This window comes from Ananas comosus, linkage group 21 (genome assembly GCF_001540865.1).
Source record: "Ananas comosus cultivar F153 linkage group 21, ASM154086v1, whole genome shotgun sequence".
In the NCBI taxonomy this organism is placed as follows: domain Eukaryota; kingdom Viridiplantae; phylum Streptophyta; class Magnoliopsida; order Poales; family Bromeliaceae; genus Ananas; species Ananas comosus.
In genome coordinates this window covers 4,220,252-4,233,832 of record NC_033641.1, presented here as the reverse complement: position 1 = coordinate 4,233,832, position 13,581 = coordinate 4,220,252, and the positions used below count along the sequence as shown (strand labels likewise).

The 13,581-nt window shown below is 37.6% G+C and overlaps 1 protein-coding gene across 1 annotated transcript in view; it reads right to left on the bottom strand.

The window, feature by feature from the left end:
* Positions 1–8,852, bottom strand: part of LOC109726577 (ribosomal RNA-processing protein 8) — a 34,467-nt gene extending 25,615 nt beyond the window's left edge. The window contains exons 1-2 of the mRNA XM_020256242.1: positions 8,517–8,852; positions 2,508–2,569 (exon numbers count right to left, since the gene is read on the bottom strand). Of these exons, the coding sequence (XP_020111831.1) occupies positions 2,508–2,569; positions 8,517–8,738 (284 nt within the window). The 5' untranslated portion in view covers positions 8,739–8,852. The remainder of the gene's footprint in view (positions 1–2,507; positions 2,570–8,516) is intronic.

Genomic DNA, 13,581 nt, shown 5'->3' with positions numbered 1-13,581 from the left:
GTGCCGTACCGTGCCGGCAAGTTTCCAGCACAATCCCGTGGGACGGCACTTAAATCTTTGATGTTTGCTAAAGAAAATAAATATTCCATGCTATTATGTGTCGGCACACAAGAATTTTTTTGACCGGCACGCATCGACACGGCTCGGCACGCACCGTGCCATACCGTGCCGGCAAGTTTCCGACACGACCTCGTGCCACAGCACTTAAATCCTTGATCTCATATATTGAAGGCTTATCACCAATCACCATCTCAATATCACCTCAATTCGATTTTAATTTTCCATCTTGCTGAAATTTTTTGCTTCCTTGCATTAGTGTTAGTAAAGTTCGCCAAAATCGATAAATTGAACCCAGTTTATTTCAAGCCTTTAAACAAAAATAAAGTTGAAAATTTAGATTTGGCAACCGCCCGATTTGCATCAGCACCTTTAGAATCCCACATCACCTAGCTGCGGTTCTTAAGACATATAAGGGTTATTTTCATGAATAGCACATTAAGGGGTCATTTTGTTCCATATATTTGTTGTTGCACTATATTTCTAACTGCATGCAAGTCTAAATCTATTATTTGGACTGCCGCAATTGCTTCCAATTGTTGCAGTTGTAACTACAAAAGGAGGACCAACTGCTATAGAGAAAACCACATCCAAATTGGCTACAGCTTCAAATGTAGTAGTAGGGGAATGTAATCTTACTTAAGAAGCAATCTTACCTGCCTAACAACCTCTAAAATAGTAGAGTTTCTTTTTTACTGGGAGGTTATCTTACCATACCATAAACGAATGAAAATTTTGTAATTTTTTTACTACACAAAACAAAAAAAAAAAAAATCATAACTGCACCATTCTCAACTACAAGCTATAAAACAAGATAGATGTAGTTATAAATACTACTAGTTCAATTGCATTCATCTCTACTTATACCATGTTGACAACTACATCCAACCAAATGACCCCTAGTATTAGCAACTTGAGCATAGCCATTTTGCTCAGGTGATTTAGGCCTAACAAGTTGCTAATACTATTGAGCTAGATTGTTACAACTTGGTGCTACTCCAAAACAAGGATAGGACTGTATTACTAAATTCCTGTCTTGTGTTCAATAGCCTAGGGCATTAGATCCTGAGTTTGCATCAAAAAATTCCCAAGATCCCAGCATAGTTAAGATTTATGAAACATATAATTAGTTGTTTACATCTCATAAAAGAAGAGAATAAAACTATGAACATTATCTAACATAACCATGAAAAATAATACAAAATTTAGGAATAATGAACATTTTTCAGAGAAAAAAAGCCCATTTCTTTTAAATTTGGCAAGTCATTGAAATAATTCTTATTTACTTTTGTAACATCTAAGTTTTAACATGAAAAAAAATTTTCAAACCCTCAAAACCCTCCTATATATGAAAAAGAATTATGCAAGATGTATCCCATTGGGAGGCACCCCTTCCTATTATTTGATAACACTTGACACAAACCTAAAGGCATCAATGAGTGCTAACCAATAATAATAAGGGATGCATCCTAATAAGATATGCATCCCAATGATCTTCCCTCCCCCATCCTATGATCACTGTCTCCAAGCGACGGCATCTCTCTAGTACCTCTTCATTTCCACTTCTTCTCGATCCCCCAAAGTCACCAGCTATCCACAATAGGCAATGAAGCCAATGACCTCCCTTTACCATCCTTGGGAAATCTTCATATCAAGCAAAAGTTGCTTTTCAGATCAAAGAAAGAGAAAGAAAGGGAAGTGGTAGCTCTAGTGGCGAAAAGACCCGACACAGCACCTTTTTTGATGGCGGAGAGATCCAACGAAAGTGACCCTAGTGGGAGAGGAGAGGAGAAAAGGAGGAAAAGCAATGGCTTCACAAATGAACGAGCCAAGAGATTTTCCCAAACAAAAAGATGATTTCACAAGCAAACAGAAGGGGTGGAATTGCAAAGGGAAGTGATAGGATTTCATGTAGTCCAATCCCATTTACTCTCAATCCATCACCTAGGCTTGAATAATCCCATCCTAACGGGAATAGTTGAATGGACAATATTAGATAAATCCATCAAATGTCAAATCTACACCAGATTAGTGATTGACTAGATTAGAGTCGAGCCTCCAAATAAGCACCTAAGATAAAGAAAATAGAAATTTCTAAATTACATCACACTATCAAGATTAATGCACATTTAGCTAGTAACGGTGCAACAAGGCCTATAGAGTCGGACTTGCTCGATATTGGCTTTGTCCAAATTTGACAATGAGATCATCAACAGAGCAATAAAGACAACTTCCCAAATGAACACTTGTATTGTGATATTTCAAAATCACCCTTCAGTATTATCTAGCAAGGCGGATGTTGAATTATGCTTGTGGAGTAGTTATTAATTAGGTTGCTCCAGGCCTCACTAACATTTAATGTTTGTCGAATAATGGGTGGCAAATAATCGAGGGTATACAACCAAAGAAAAGCAACAAAAGGTAGGCAAATGAGGGAGCTAAATAAGTACCTGCAAGTGTATAATTTCTCATTTATCATTCGAAAATGACCTCCAGATAACCTTGCTCGCATCTACACAAAAGTAGACAATATCAAGAAAAGAAATGAAATAATGTAGCTCCACTAAGGCAACTCAATTCTTTTATAAAACTTTTATAAAGTACATGACTAGTTTAGCATGCAATCGTAAAATCACATGCAAATAACTGCAACTAAGACACACTTTATGAGGTAAGTGAATAGTTTAGCATGCAATCGTAAATTGATATGCATATAACTACAACTATGACACACTTTACTAGCATAGAGAAACCACACATAGATATTTATCCAAAATTGGCAGCAATGACAAGAGAAACTAAGATCACAATATCACCAACCCATCTCGAATGTGGCCCACTACACCCATCTTCCCTTCCTTCTCCTTATAGAAAATATTTTTCAAAGTTTGCTTAGAAGATTTATCCTTGGTAGCCCGAGTTTAATCCGCATGGAAATATCCATTCCATTGATAATCCAAGCTACATCCACATTAACAAATAGGGATAATTGCCTATATACCCCTCAAAACTTCGGAAATATCTCATTTACCCCTACTTTTTTTTTCTTTCCAATATACCTCTCATACGTTCCTCCGTTATTCCAAAATACCCCTACAATTACCACCCATTAAGTTAACTTGGGTTAAACGTGGATTAAATATCTACCACAGTTAAAAAAAAATTAAAATGCCACATTTGCCCTTAAGGGCAAATAAGAAATGTTGGAGATGGTAGAAAGGTATATTTGAAAAGACCAAAAATTAAGGGCAAATAAGAAAAGTCGATGATGGTAGAAAGGTATATTTGAAAGGGCAAAATAGTAATTTCATAGAGATAACAGAGTTCATTAACAAATTTTAACACTAGGGGTATATTAGAAATAGGTTGGAACATAAAAAAAGTATTTTCAATATTAGCCTTCTAAGAGGTCAGGAACTTTTCAGGGGTATATAAGCAATTGCCCCTAACAAATAAATAGCTAAATCAAGTATAGAACAACTAGTAGAAAGTTACCAAAATTTTAACTACTAATGTTCTAGATACTAAGAGCCATCTTTTGTAAAAGTTAAAATTTCAAAAGACAGGCTAGGGATCTTTAACTTCTTCCCCCATTCCACATTAATCATAGAGTTAATTTCATACAGGTCCGTACAAACATAGTAAATTAAAAACACCTACAAAGTTCAACTTTCATATATTATCCCTACAAAAATTTTACTGTTTTCAAATATGTCTCTCTAGTTTATTACCGTTAAAGCATTGTTCATTTTATAAGTAAAATGACTTTTTTGCCATTACAAATATGTCCCTCCAAAAGTCCCAACCGTTAATTGAAGAGGGTAAAAAGGTCAATTCATCTCATTAACTAACTAGGGTTAAGTATTTTACCTATGGTTAACTAATTTTTTGTAACAGATCCTAACGGCAGGGACATATTTGAAAACATAGAACTTTTGCAAGGACAACATATAAAAGTTGAACTTTATAGGGGTATATTTACAATTCACTATGTTTGTAGGGACCTGTATGGAATTAATCGTTAATCATATATTCCATTACATAAATTTATTAGTTCATGCATCTTTCATCACACTAGGGAATTAAGCAATCATCCTTACCATCTACCTCAATCCTCAATGGTAATTCTATATTAAGTGGTTATCCACAAAAGATCACTCCATTATGAGAATTCCCCTTTTCATGTTTCCTCTAGAACAACTTACGTTCGATCTTCATTAGCATCCTATCCGTACTATGTTTCTTCTTATTGAAATATAAATAGTACTAGTTCCCAACATTATGAATCGTACAACAATTCTTATGCTAGAACTAACAAATAACACTCAAGAATACATTTAAAAGCGGGTGCTATCAACTCAGCCCCGTTCAAAACTACTATTTCCTCAAATACAAATTTAGGCATGCAGTGAAGCACAATAGGTTCTTTTAACTACTTCAGAGAAAAGGGCCTATTTCGACGCATAGGATTAAAAATCGAATGGTAAAAAAAAATGTATGGAATAGATATGGTAAACTTAAGTACTCTGTCGAAAACTTTAATCTCTTTTTTTCGTGTTTGGATGTTTTCACCAAAGGAAATTTTTCTTAAGCCATGATTAAGGGAGAAGAAATAAAGTAGAGAGGGAAAGTGCTAGGAATCCATGGGGATAGCTATGCTAGAGTTGCGATGGAGATGGGGATGAGAGTAGTCCCCTATCAAACACCATACTCATCAGCCAAAGAGCCTACTGGGAGTCTGGAATAGAGCTTGCTTCAGTAGAGGCAATAAAGAGAATGGGAAAGGGGGAAGGAATAGGAAAAGTGCAATAAGGAGGGGGGATGGGGCACCAATTTGTAATCCCCACCATCCAATACTGTAGCGGGAGTTAAAAGATGAAGGGTAAGGTAGAGGTAAACATTGTAAATAGGATTTAGAAAGATTAAAAAAAAAGATCAAAAGAAAATAGGAAGTAAAAGCAACCTAAAAAGTTGCGTGAAGAAAAGGGAACTTGCTCAGCAATCTCAACAATCTCGAAAAAAAGAAAAGAGATCTAAATAGATGATTACTCCATTGGTAGAGTTTTCATCACTTACTGAAGTTTTTAGTAATCGATTTTCAAACATCCAAACGGGTTACTGTGAAAAATTATTCTGTATTGTGAAATTCTAAGGTTATTACCACATAGCCCTAAATAAAAGGGATACCAAACACTTCTTAATTTTGTTATTAACTGCTTTGTCCTACCATATCCTTCCAATTGAACACTAATAAAGAAATAAGAAGAAATACTAGTCATCTCACTTCTACACTTCCGAAAAATCGCTCTATGTACCTCACCAATCCACTATCAAAGAAAAAGTGTGTTTAATTTATCTCTCAATCTATCACTCCAAAATCTCGCATCTTAAGAAAAGTTGCACTATCATTTAAGGTTCACTGTAAGATTTAGGAACGAAAATCACAAACATACCCAGATCCTGAGACAAGAAGATTTAGTAATTCGAATCCACAATACCAGCCGGTTCATAAGACAAGCCTCAACTTTCACAGTAATAAATGCACGTTATTCTTAACAAGGCGTTTAGCTGAAACTACAAAATAGAATTAAGAAAACAAAGGTGTATATAGAGATGCAACTAGGGCGAATTTAGGGGTAGGACGAGTACAATGCCTCCCATCCCAACAAACCAACCCAACATATATCCTCAACTTATTCCCATGCCAATCAAAACAAACCAACAATGTTATCCAATCATATGACAACATGTGGCACAAAAAAAGAAAACAAAAGAAAGGGAATTGGTGACTCTTTGGGTGTCGCTCCTCTCGGGAATGGCACTCCCGTACGCAAAAGAGAGAGAGAGAGAGAGAAAGAGAGAAGAAAAGAAAATATTATAATCTGACATTGAGGGGGAGAAAAAGAAGAAAACTTTGAAAAGTTTAACCCTATCCCTCCTCCCTTAGAACTCTTCTCCTCCTTTCTTTAGATTCGTTGTCGCTTCTTCCTGCGAACGAATCGATCTTCTCTTCAACTTCATCCCCCCTAGCCTCCTAGCCGCTCTCCTTCTCATCTTAAAGACTATCATCACAGTGTTGCTCGCTTTGGTGGTTGTTGATAGCCTGCATCTTGTGAACCTGTTGGAACTTGAACCACCGCGACCTATCCCCTGCATCTAGGGTAACAAATTCATTCATAGCCTTTCTCCGCATTCCATCTCATTAGCTTACCCTCTAAACGCTACTTCACGATTTTAAATTATGTCATTCTCAGTGTGAACATGTTTCGTTACTAAATTCCAATTTCTTATTACAAAATAACCAATAGAGTCGAAATATTGAGTATGCTATATATTTGACTAGGAATATGCAAGGAACGCATAAATTATTCAAGCAATAATTGAATATTGAAAGTCATGAACATATTTTTTCTATGTCATTGGAACTTGTAAGTGTACTAATATTACCATTGCTGATATCACCTCATTTAATTCACACTCTTATGATGCTGTTAAAGACATCAATCAAAACGTGCAAACATATAGTAAAATCACCTAATTAGGTACTATGCACAGCCAAAACATAGCTTGTACTTAGTGAAAAAATGATCCATTAGAATCGACAACAACCAAGACATCTATATGTTATACTAAAGATGACTACCATATAGAGTTTGAATATAACAGTAATTATAATCAGATTTTGAAGGTCAAAGATCATCTCAATACAACAAAAATTAAAAGAAGCCCTATCCTCTGGCATGTCATAATGTAATGATCTCATCTGCATAATATCTAAAAAACCACCTCACCATTGTTCAAACTTCAAACACTTATTGTGGATTATGGGCAATGTGCCTTGTTTCAAGGAATGTCATTCTTATCTTTTCATATTTTTAAATGGATAATCTAATTGAATTTTGATGGAAGCCATCTTTTGTGGGGTTCAATACGTTTCACATAAATTTTGCTTCATCGAGTCTAAATGAGGTCATCTTCAGTAACTCTACATGTTAAGTTAGGTTAGGTTTTAATTATAATTTTATAACCTAATTGCATCAAAGTGGTCTAGTTATTTGAGTCTTTTAGATATAGGTGAAATTACAGAGCTAGCTTACAGAATGGGTTGTCAAATTAAATGAGAATTGTTAGGGTGGTGGATAAGCCAAATTGATTTTCTATGGGCAACTCAATGGTTAATTATGATTCTCCTTATCCACCCTAACAGCCTAGAATTCTGGAGGTCAATTGAGATTATAGCAAAGGATTTAGGCTAGAAGAATAACTATATAAGGTGTTCAATTTGAGCTCTATATAAATGAATAAGGTTTGTTATGGACGAATATATTTTAGTAATCAAGAAGCAAACCAAACAGCTAGAGTTGACGGAATCTAAATTTACGGGTAAGCTACATTGGTGAACCCCAAACCCTACCGTCAGTTTTACTTGACCACTATATTTTTTCTTTAAAGTGGACAAACGACACTCTGAACTTAAAATAAGTGCTTGAAGTAAGCCCTTTCTGCCATCTTCCGTTAATAATGATGGAGCTAACATGGCGATCACATAAGCTTAAATCGAGTGGCGATAAGGCTGACAAAGCAGTCATATTACCTTAATATAAGTGATGGCAAAGCTGGAACACCAACCACATCAGCTTAAGTTGAGAGATGATGATACTAACACGGCAGCAACGCCAGCATCTCCGTCACTCGGGGAGTGTGTGGGTTAACACAATTAAATTTAGTGAAAGTAAAAGTACCAGTGCTATTATCAACTAGCATAATGCTACGGAGATTCACCATCCAGTCGTAGGTTAGATTTTGGATCTTTCTATAAAAAATGACTACGGATCATTTCAAAGAAAATTTGCTTTCGAGAACTTAAGCCCATGGCCACCTACCACATCTTCTCAATGTCTTCATAACGGATGGCAAGATTAATGCTTCTAGGCCTAATAAACTTGATTTACAGCCGAATTGCAACTTCATCAGTCCAAGCACCCCCTCAACAGAAAATGACAGACGGGCTTTTTGGAGCACTAATCAAATTTTGGACATAGCATGCCGACTTTAAAATAACATGGACCATAGTGAAGCTTTTGGAGAAGTCCAAAGACTTTTGTTGCTCCATGAAAAGTTTTGTAGCAGAATTTTTTAAAGGGAAGGAGGATAAAAGAAAAACACACAAACAAGGCTGCTTTTTGTTGGCGGGCCTTTTCTTTTTCCGTTTGAAGGGAAAAAAATAAACAAAAAACAAACAAACAAGGCTTTTTGTTGGCTGGCCCTTTCTTCTTTCTTCTTCCCTTTTGATAATTAGCCATCCATTTATTCCTCAGTAATACTCCGAGAGCAGAGCACATAGTCGACAAGCGATTTCTATCTATCTAACACTCAAGTTTTCACGTATTGAGCATAACAAAGATTCAGGTGAACTGGGGAGCCTTGGAAGGGGAAAACTAGTAAAGCCGGATTCTGACCTTATCCAGGAAGCTCGGCGGGCTGCTTTTGTTGGAGGGAGCGGCTTCGAGTTTTCGCCGCTTCACGTTTGCGGACGACGGGCGCGGCTCTGCCTCGTCCGTCTCCTTCTCATCCTCTTTCACTTTCGAGGCACCGACGGAAGAAGGGTTGCTGGAGCGCTTCTTCGGCCGCCGCCGTCTTGATTTCCGCTTCCTGGCCGCCGCCTGCGGAGGCGTCTGCATCGGCGGTTTCGACGGGTGAGAAGGGGTGGCCTGGCTTGGCTCGGCTCGCGAATTTCTTCTCCGAGGCGTCCACCCGCACCGAGGAGGGTTCTCGGGAATTTTGAAGTAGCCCAAAACTTTAATAAAAATATTTTTTATTTTTAAGGGTTGATTGCGCAGGTACGTGGACGCAAACGGATCCGGATTGGTGGAGCTCTCGCTCCGATCTGCCTCGTTGATAAGTAAGGACTAAAATTAGAGAAAAAATAGGGCTAAATTATAAAAAACTTTTATATAAATACTTATTTTTTACTTTTTCTTCCTAACTTAGTAACTTTTAAAATTTTATATTTTTTATCTCTCAATATTTCAAGTTGTTACATTTAATTTCCTTCCGTCAAGATTCCATCACTATTCCGTCCATTTCTTATAATTTATATCAAAAATATCCTTTAAAGTAACAAAAATATATTAAAATTTATTTTTTTCTTATGGAAGAAGTAAGAATAATTTAATCATTTTGCCCTTTCCATTAACGCTGCGTCCTCCTGAAAATATTTTTGAAATTATAAGGGGGCAAAATATAAATTTTTTGAGGGAAAGTAAAAAAAAAAAGCGGATATTTATAGAAATTTTTTTATAATTTAGTCAAAAAATAGTTGATTATTCGAAATCCACTCTTATCCGTTAAGAAGATACAGTAGGAGGTGGGAGACTCCTTCCTATTAATTGATACTTACGAACTATCAAAAATTCATCAAAATTTTGCTCATTCTAGACTCGTCCTGTATAGATTTAAAGTGAGAGCAAAAAATAAGATAAAAATCAACCCACTCCAAATCCACCCGAACTTGTCAAGAAAATGGGCGGAAGGTTGGGGACCCTTCCCACCCCCGTATCCGCTCAATTTGCATCTAATGTTAATCTCTAGCTAGTAACTTCTAATCATTTTTTAACTTTGGTCCCTAAACCTTTTTGAGCTAAATTACACTGTTGGTCCTTAAACAATGGGAGGACATGATACTTTGGTCCTCAAATCTATATCAATACTTCTATACTTACTAGTGACGAACCCACGCTACGTTACGGATATATCTATCAAATTTTAAAAAAAGAAAAGAATAAAATTTCAAATATCTATCAATGGTTGAAAAAACTGGCATATTTAATATATAATTATTTATTGTTTATCTTCATAGTCTCCACCAGTATCTTCGAAACTACAAATATATATTATAAATATTGTTAAGAGCAGATATATTACAAATATTGTCTTCATAATATCCATTGTATCCATAAATATCAGTAAGAGCTGATATATTACATATAATTCTTCATTGTTTGTCTCTATTAGTCTCCTTCAGTATCTTTGAAACTACAAATAAAATTAAGGCTAAATTACAGAAAACCCCCCTATAATAACCCGCTTTTTCACTTTCCCCCCCTGACATTTAAAAACCTACACTTTGCCCCCCTGTAAAATGAAAAATGTGCACTTCACCCCCTACCGTTAGGGTTCCGTCAGGGTTCCGTTATAAAATAATTTTTTATGCCGAAAATACCCCTCCACCATTGCTGCCGCCGCCTCCCCGCCCCGCATTATGCTCCCGTGGCCGTAATTTGCAGTGCCGGAGGTGAGCACGTAGCTCCGCGCGACGGGCCTCAGCGGCGCCGCGCCGGGTTTCGCCCGGCCTTAGCGGCGCCGCGCCGTGCCGTGCTCGTCGTGGAGGCCGCGGTGGGGATGATCGGGACGAAGCCCGTGCGGCGGTGCCCGGGTTTGGAAGCGGCGGCGCCCGGGTTTGGAAGTGGCGGCGCCGGCAGAGTTGTGAGCGGCCTTCCTGCTCGACCCGAAGAGAAACTCGCCGGAGTGAGTTTGGCGCCCCGCGAGGCCGGCGGAGGAGAGTGAGGAGAGAAGATGGGGAAGAAGACGACAATGGCGAGGGGCAAAATGGTCATTTTACACACCGTAACCCCCCTGTGAATATTTTTCATTTTACAGGGGGGCAAAGTGTAGGTTTTTAAATGTCAGGGGGGAAAGTGAAAAAGCGGGTTATTATAGGGGGGTTTTCTGTAATTTAGCCTAAAATTAATAATATTAATATTCTTATATATGAAAAGCAAATCAACTTAGTTAAATAAAAATTATATTAAATAGTATCTATGAGGGACTTCATATAACCTAGTAGATGGTTGTGCGGAACTATAAATAGAAAAACATCTAACATTTAACAATTTTTTATATTATATAAATAACAAATAGAAATATAGAAGTAAAAAGAAGCTAACAAAGTTGTGTCACCTTGATGAGGTGCCTGGAGTAGGAGATATTTGTTCAAACAATTCATGCAGACCTATTTTTTGTTGGAAAATGAGTAAAACTGGTCTTCACATTTTATAAATAATTTTCTCTTATTCTACCCTTTTCCTTTTGGATTGTTGTTTAGTGTGAAAATTTTTAACATCTTAAAAGAAGGAATGCTCGTTCTAAATCTCTGTGTATCATGCACAACTTGAAAAATATCTTTTTGATCAATAATTGTCTTAATTACATGAGGGAGAGTAAATTTATCTGAGTTAACTGCTGTCGCCAAACTTTGTGTCGGAATATAAATCAGATCCTATACCAACCTTCCAAATATAGTAAAATTGGCTATTCCACTTTCATCTTCAACATTGGTGTTCAATTTATACCTATTTTTGCAACATATATAATAATAAGTCATCGACATCTATTTGTACAATAATTAACCAGCGACTCAAAACATTCAAAAGTTATAAAAGTATTTACAATGAAATAGGAGAGTGGTCATTGTTGCCACAACGAGAACACCAAAAAGTATCATCACATATTTTGACTACTGCTTTGCAATTATGACATGCTTTATACTACCAGCCATAAGATGTGTCAATTTCAACAATTTTTGCCTCACATGTAAACTTCGTATCCTATTTATGGAAAGAAGTAAAAAGAAAAGAATTCTATCACGAGGGATAGAAAACCGTTTTCATCTTATAAGAAAATCATAAGTACTTTATTTATTTCACAAAACCACATGAATCCAAATAAAATAGAACCAACTTAACCATAATGTTTAAGTCATTTCTTTTGAGAAAGCAAAGTTAGGAGTTTAAACCAAATCCACCGGGTCGGAAACTCTATCATCCGCTACTAACGTGTCTCACGCCTCGTCTCAACTCTCAACCCTCACCGCCAGCATCACCTGAAAAATGGTAGGATGTGAGAACATGTACACATGTTGTAACATACCGAAGCTTCGAAAAGCTAGGTCGGACTTTAGTCAAATTGACTAGAGTGTGTGAAAGGAATAGTTGGACAAAGTCTATTTAACATTCCAACGATGTTGGAAGGGTTAAAGTTGAGTTCCAAGGGAGTTGGAAAGGTTTTAGCATTGCTCAGGCGAATCGGAGTCGAAACAATGCGAGATTGAAGTTCGGGAGCATTTGGGTGTTTCGGTGCGTGTTGGGCACGAAAACGGAATCCGAAAGGCTATGTTGAACTATGGACTAAATTCGGCATAAGCGTGGATGAAAAGATGGTTGAGACACGCTCGAAAACATGTTTTAGGGGTCTCGGTGCGATTTGGGATGAATCGGAGGCCTAATGAGCGAAAACGGAGAAAAGCTGAAAAATTGGCTAAGTCCTAAAAAGGCTGTGTACCGGTGACAGACAAAAAGTGTACCGGTACACAGTGTAAAACCCGAAACAGCAGCTCTCGGGTTTGGCTGTTACGCGATCGTGTTACTGGTGACAGACTAAAAGTGTACCGGTACACTTTGGTCTGGCAGCAACATTGAAGTCTGCTGCAATTATGGATATTTGGGGGGTTTTGTTGCTATTGTAGCAACTCATAAAATACCCCAACATCCCTTCCGTTCACAGCAGCTTGGAAAATCCCCTCTCCTCTCATTTCTTTCCCTCTCTCTCTTTAGAAACTCCCTCTCAAGGTGGGAAATGAGGAGATTTGAAGGTGGATTTGGAGGATTTGAAGGATTTGAGCTCTCCTACAAGGTGGACCTTGGAGTGCTTTGGGCTAAGGTGAGGATTTCATGTAAGATCTAGGCTAGGGTTTGGTTTTGTACCCTAGAACTCTTGGATTTGAGCTTCTTACATGTAGAGAAACCCTCTAGAGACCATGAACACCATGAAATCCATGGTTGCTTCAAGAGCTCTTATGGTGGATTTCTAGGGTTTGTTCTAAATGCCCTAGAAACAGTTTGAATGGCTTAGAAATGGTTCTAGAAGAGTTCTTAGAACTTCAACAAGCTTGCATTTGCTTGTTTTGGAGATCAAATCAAGAGATTGGTCGAATGACATTGTTAGGGCACCCAAATTAGGACTTTTGTCATAGTTGGGTTTAAATGTAGATTGACCCTATGTAAACCTAATTAAAGGTATTTCCGACGCGTTTGCGAAGTCGATTCGGCGATTCGTCAAGCCTACGTGAAGATATTGAAGAAACGGACGTTTTGGCTTCGTTTCCGCCTGGAGGGCCGAGGCGACGTCCAAAAATCACAAGATCGGATCCGGAGCATCCTAGCATCAAGTTATAGACCTTCAATTTTCGGATCGTGGATTAGTGGCCGTTTGGGTGGTCGCGCACAAGTTCGGGCCGAACCGGGTCATGGGTGCCGCGGGAGGCCGATTGCAAGTGACTACAAGTGACTACAAGCAATCGGAAAGCGATTTGAGGTGGGTTGTGCTCACCGAAGCGACTAAGTCGCCATCATGTCGAAGAAAATATGGTTTCATATTGATGCATATAATGGTAGCTAGCGGTAAAATATATGAATGCATGAATTGAATGCTATGTTAGGCTACCAAAGATTGTATGACGACATAATG